Source organism: Solanum lycopersicum, chromosome 12 (genome assembly GCF_036512215.1).
Source record: "Solanum lycopersicum chromosome 12, SLM_r2.1".
Lineage (NCBI taxonomy): Eukaryota > Viridiplantae > Streptophyta > Magnoliopsida > Solanales > Solanaceae > Solanum > Solanum lycopersicum.
This window is the reverse complement of record NC_090811.1, coordinates 51,243,755-51,249,904: the sequence shown is the minus strand read 5'-3', so window position 1 is coordinate 51,249,904 and position 6,150 is coordinate 51,243,755. Positions and strand designations below refer to the sequence as shown.

At 36.6% G+C, this 6,150-nt stretch overlaps 1 protein-coding gene across 1 annotated transcript; it reads right to left on the bottom strand.

Moving 5' to 3' along the window:
• Nucleotides 1-241: 241 nt before the first annotated feature.
• On the bottom strand, nt 242-5,159 carry LOC101268367 (uncharacterized). Its single transcript, XM_010316090.1, has 3 exons — nt 5,097-5,159; nt 3,537-4,092; nt 242-327 (listed from the first exon to the last, which is right to left on the bottom strand). Exons 1-3 carry the CDS (start codon nt 5,157-5,159, stop codon nt 242-244), a joined length of 705 nt encoding a protein of 234 aa, XP_010314392.1.
• Between the last annotated feature and the right edge of the window lie 991 nt (nt 5,160-6,150).

Here is a 6,150-nt window from a genome sequence, read left to right as displayed (position 1 = left end):
ACGAAGGGAATTTACCAACAAGGGTAAATACTAAAGGACAAAGGCGGGGGAGGGGGGGCACCAAGGTTCAATTTTTGGAATCTTGCAGTTGCATCTTGAGGAATTTTGGCGAGACCCAACTTGGATTGCCCAGCCCACTCGGCGCCTTGCCCTATGGACTGCTAGGTCGCTGAATTGACCTTATTTTGGTGGGTGCAACTCGAAAACATTCGGCGGACACAACCTGGTTTGCCGAGTCCATTCAGCGCACCACCAAACTTCCACCCAGATCGCCGAGTTGCTTTGGAAGATTGTCAAACTCGGCAACCGTATCTTCAAGTTGGCAAGCTGAATTTTACATTAGGCAATGAAAATAGTGCATTTGGCGATCGGAAATTCATTTTATGGCCCTTTCTTATGAGGTCCTAGTTCTTAGTTTCTTTTTTCTTTTGATTCTCTTTCCTTGTCAAGAATCCTAAACTGGTTTTCAACTCATAACTACTCTACTTATTGACTATTTGTTCTTCAATTCACTTCTTAGTTAATGATTTTTTTCTTTTGTGCTTTTATTCATGTTACTTCGTAGTTTACTTCTTGATTCAAGTTTGTTTGCTTTGATTAAGTTGGTACTATAATCCCCAGTCATGGGTGGTGCTACAACTTTTGATGAACTACCGACTTTTTTTGAGTAGTCGGTATGTTGAATGTTGGACTTTGTCGATTTTTATCGTAGTTGAAATACATAAAATCAGACTTAGACAATTAAAAAAACAAAATGGTCAACTAAGGTAGTTGGAAGAAATTAAAATAATATATTAATTTAAAAAATGATTACCATCAAATAATTAATTTAGACCTCCGCAAAATATATGTAAACCACCACTAAATAACCATAGAATTCACCAATAACTGCCGCTAAAATTTTAATATCCCAAGGTAGTAATCCAATTAATCCCTAATGCACCTAAATTGCCGCTAAATATTGGTTTACTATATGAAGCAACACGACCCAAATTTCACATGTCGTGATGACACCTATGTTCCCAACTAATAGGTAAGCCAACCCAATATAATTTACCAATTTTAACTAACTGATGAGAAAAAGGTAAACACCGAGTTCTTTATAATTACGAAATGTCGGAAGCTGAAAATACCACCCAAGAATTAGTGTCATGAGTACAAGAGCTTCTCAAATACAATACAAGTCTGAAACTAAAATGACAAATCCAACATAAGGAATATCCTGTCAATATTCTAAAATAACATAATAACTAAAAGATAGAGGGAAGTGTGGGTCACGAAACAGCCAAGAAGCTCACCACAACTCCAAGACACTTCAAACTCGGACTCAAAAGCTCCACGAGAGGTGCTAGTACTCGGAATCAAATCTGCACTATAAAAGAGTGTAACTAGTGTAGTATGAGTAAGAAATCACGTGTACTAAGTATATCTCATTGATCGGCAAAGAAAAACTAGTGACGGGAGTTTATACAAGAAAGTCAGTTGTTTACTTATATAAGTCAATAAAAACACGTAATCATAAATATGAGGGATGTCATGTAATGCAATGCAATATTATACCATGAAATAATATGTCTCAGAATACCAATACTCTCTCAATCATATATACATGATATTCCTCGAAAATACATCGAGAGTTCATGGCCCATGGAAAACCGCGAGGTCCATATACAGACACAAATGATCTCCACGTGTATGTGTGAATGATATCAATGCACTATAATAAAATCAAACAATTTTCACACGGACGGTCTCCACGTGCTCAAATTATAATCTTAACATCCACCATCCCCAACACGGACGATCTCCACGTGCACAACTTGTACTCAATCTCACATCAGTGCATGTACACAATATTATTTTAATAAAGGGGATGCTGATTAATCTCAATCAAATAATATTAGCATAATACGTAACCACCTCAATTATCACAACTACGCGGGTGCAATAAATAAAGCACAAATCACACAAAGAATTTTAGTCGATAATAAATCAGCTAATGGCCATATGTTTTGGCATTCTCGGGTTTCAACCCGCATTCTATAGTAATAAACTTTCCCTTTTTATTCTTGGTACTCGTATCAATGCTCGTCACACCATTACTACGATACCCCAATATTTTGCCCTTCCGTTTGTCTATTCCGATTTTAATCCTTATTTAGGAAAATGTCCTTCAACGAAGGCTAAAATCCTTAACACACCTTAAGTGCCGAACTTGTGCCACGAATCATCAACATAGTTCCTTTCATTTCCGCAAAGTTTTCAAATGTTCACAATCCCAATGATGCAACATTCATAAATAAGTGAGTTTATAGACATTCAAATTATTATAGGTCAATCATAGACCATAAAACTCACTCATATCTCTAATAGCTACAAATCCTGATATAATTTATATGCCAAAATTATCATATTTGCAAAATTTCAAGTGAAGAATTGAACCTTAATCTCATCAAATACCCTAGAATTCCATGTTAAATCATATAACATACACCTAATAATTAATTACCTATCTAAACACATTAAAAATTAGTATCTTGATTTGATAAATAAATAAAATATGAATCAATTCCACCAATTAATAACACAAGGAGACGCACTGCATATCTGCAACGTGACTCATTTTTTTCTTAAAATCCATTATGTACACAAAATTCCTAATTTTCTAAAAGTTATCTACTAAATGCCAATCATTAGCATGATTGCATAATGATTGGCTAAGAATCTTGACCCCCCACCATTCCAATAACATAATATTAAGGAAATTGCAGATGTTACCCCAAGAAACATTTTATTATCCTAACCAATCATTAGGTATTTTAGAGATTAACCAATGAGTATCATTGTCCAATGATTACACATAATCATTATTCAACGATTACTCTTAATAGACTAACATTTTTGTTCCTATTTAAAGTCCAAGAACGTTATTACTTACCGTATTTATTCAACTTTCTGATTCTTGCAAAACTGAAAAAATCAACAACGCCTTTACCTCATCCCAACAAAATCAATCACCCTAATTACTCTTAAAAGTTTTAGTCAATCATTAAACATCATCATTTAATACATTAAGTTTCTTTCCGTCTATTTTGACCAACCCATCCCAATAATAGTAACACAACAGGAAATCAAAAACCTTCTATTAGAAGTGAAATACTATACTACTATCGTACCCCTGTAGCAATCAGTGCTCTTTGCCCTAAATCTTTTTGTGGAGTTTTCTTTTTATTTTATGCTGTTTTTGAGTAATGACTCGGAAATTATTAAACCCTTTTTACTTAGTTAATTTCATACATGGACCAAGTGATAACTATTAAATATGGATGTGACCCACTAATTATTCAATTGTAATACTCATTTAATAAAATTTCATCAACTAGATACTCATAGTTATCGAATATTTTAAAATATCCCTTTAAAATTTTCGGAAGGATTCAAAATAGTCCTAGTTCTCAAAATAACCTAGCAGGTCATTACATCACCTATTGCTTAAACAAACATTCATCCTCGAATGGAAAAAGAAAAGAACTCACCTGAACGCTTAAAAAGCTGAGGATATCTACTCTTCATGTCTGACTTGGTCTCCCATGTAGCCTCCTCCACTGGACGATTCTTCCAATGGACCGTTACAGAAGCAATCTTCTTGGACCTCAACTTCCGAATTTTCCTATCCAACATGGTTGTCGACTCCTCCTCAAAAGTTAAATTATGATCAAGAAACACTGAATCCCATTGGATCACATGAGCACCACCCAACTGACACTTTTTCAACATTAAAATATGAAATACGGGATGAACACCCGACAACCCAAGTGGCAAAGTCAACTGATATGCCACCTCACCAATACACTCCACAATCTCAAAAGTACTAATATACCTTGGGCTCAAATTGTCCTTCTTTTCAAATCTCATCACACCCTTCATAGGAGAAACCTTTAGTAGAACTCTCTCTCCAACCATAAACTCTAAATCACCAACCTTTCGATCCGCATAACTCTTTTGCCTACTCTGATCCATGAGAAGTCTATCTTGGATCAACTTGACCTTGTCCAAGGACTCCCTCAGCAAATCTTTACCCCACGGTTTAACCTAAAATGCATCAAACCAGCCAATTGGAGATCGACATCTCTTAACATACAAGGCCTCAATTATGCCATGTCAATGCTCGAACGGTAACTATTATTGTAAGCAAACCCCGCTAATGGAAAGAACTGATCCCACTGACCACAAAAGAAAAATCACACATGCCCACAACATGTCCTTAAGAGCCTAGATAGTCCGTTGATACTGACCGTCAATTTAAGGGTTAAAAACTATACTGAGATCCACCCGAGTGCCCAAATCCTTCCGCATAGACCTTCAAAAATGAGATGTAAATTGGGTGATAATAGAAAATAGGATTCCCATGCAAACGAACTATTTCTCAAATGTAGATCTTGGCTAACTTCTCTGAATTATAGGTAGTCTGAACTGGTACAAAGTGTGCAAACTTAGTCAGTTGATCAAAGATGACCCATATAGCATAAAACTTACCCAAGGTACGTGAAAACCCTACCACAAAGTGCACAACAATGTGCTCCCACTTCCACTCAGATATGGGCATCTTCTGAGTTACACCTCAACTCTTTAGGTGTTCATACTTCACTTGCTGATAATTCGAACACCGAGATACAAAATCTACTACGTCCCTCTTCATACGACACCACCAATAATGTTGCTTCAATTAACGAAACATCATAATATCCCCCGAATGAATAGAGCACCTCAAACTATGGGCCTCCTCCATGATCAATCTAGTCACATCACCTGTTCGAGGAACATAGATACGACCCTTAATTCTCAAAACTCCCTCACTATAAAGAATTGTAGCCTTGGGTTTCCTTTTAACACCTTGTCTCTAATCTTACATAAATCAACATCATCAAACTGTTGAGCCCAAATCTGCTCCAATAAGGATGCCTAGCCTCCACATAAGCCAACACCTTACCAGGTTCTGAAATATCAAGTCTCACAAAGCTATTGGCAAAGGACTAGACATCCCTAGCTAAAGGAAGCTCACCAACCTGTGGCATGGCTAGACTACCCATACTTACCGCCTTCCGACTCAAAGCGTCTGCTATCACATTTGCTTTACCCGGATGATAAAGAATAGTCATATCGTAGTCCTCGAGCAACTCCTACCATCTTTTCTGCCTCAAATTGAGATCCCTCTGATTGAATATATACTGGATACTACCATTATCCGTGAACACCTCAGAATGCACTCCATAAAGATAATGCCTTTAAATTTTCAACGCAAACACAACAGCTGCCAACTTTAAATCATAAATGAGATAGTTTTTCTCATGAACCTTCAACTATCACGAAGCATAATCTATCACCTTTCCCTTCTTTATGAATACACAACCAAGACCAATCCGAGAAGCATAAAAATATACAACAAAACCCTTTACTTCCACGGGTAGGGTCAAAATCGTAGCAGTAGTCAATAAAATCCTGAGTTTTTGGAAACTAACCTCACACTCGTCAGACCACTGTAAAGTCACCTCCTTTTGGGTCAATCTAGTTAATGAGGATGCAATGGAATAAAACCCCTCTACAAAATATCCTAAAAGCTCAATACAACTCCAAGATACTCCAAGGTCGGACTCGAAAATCTCCACTAGAGGTGCTCATACACGGAAAGAATCTGCACCATAAAAGAGTGCAACATGTGTAGTCTGAGTACGAAATCACGTATACTTAGTATATCTCATTGATCGACAAAAAAGAAGTAGTGACGGGAGTTTATACAAGAAATTCAGTTCTTTTCTTATACAAGTCTATATTGCCAGTCAAATTTCATCAAATAGAGGTAATCAAATATCAAGAACTTTCCAACCACCAATAAAAACACATAATCATAAAAATGAAGGATGTCATGAAATGCAATGCAATATGATACCATGAAAAAATAATATGTCTCTGAATATCCAATACTCTCTCAACCGTATATACATGATATTCCGCTAAATACATCGGGAGGTCATGACCCATGGGGTACTCGGGAGGTCCATATACTGAAAAGGACTATCTCCATGTGTATGTGCGGACGATCTCAATGCACTATCATAATATCAAACAATTTCCGTACGGACGGTCTCCATG

Bases quoted from the DNA above. Each gene is read 5' to 3' on its own strand.
- LOC101268367 (XM_010316090.1), bottom strand. From the start codon at position 5,159: ATGACTATTCTTTATCATCCGGGTAAAGCAAATGTGATAGCAGACGCT. The intron at 4,093-5,096 runs GTAAGTATGGGT...GATGCATTTTAG, and splicing joins ACGCTTTGAGTCGGAAGGCG to GTTAAACCGTGGGGTAAAGA. The intron at 328-3,536 runs GTGAGTTCTTTT...TGTAAAATTCAG, and splicing joins TCAGCTTTTTAAGCGTTCAG to CTTGCCAACTTGAAGATACG.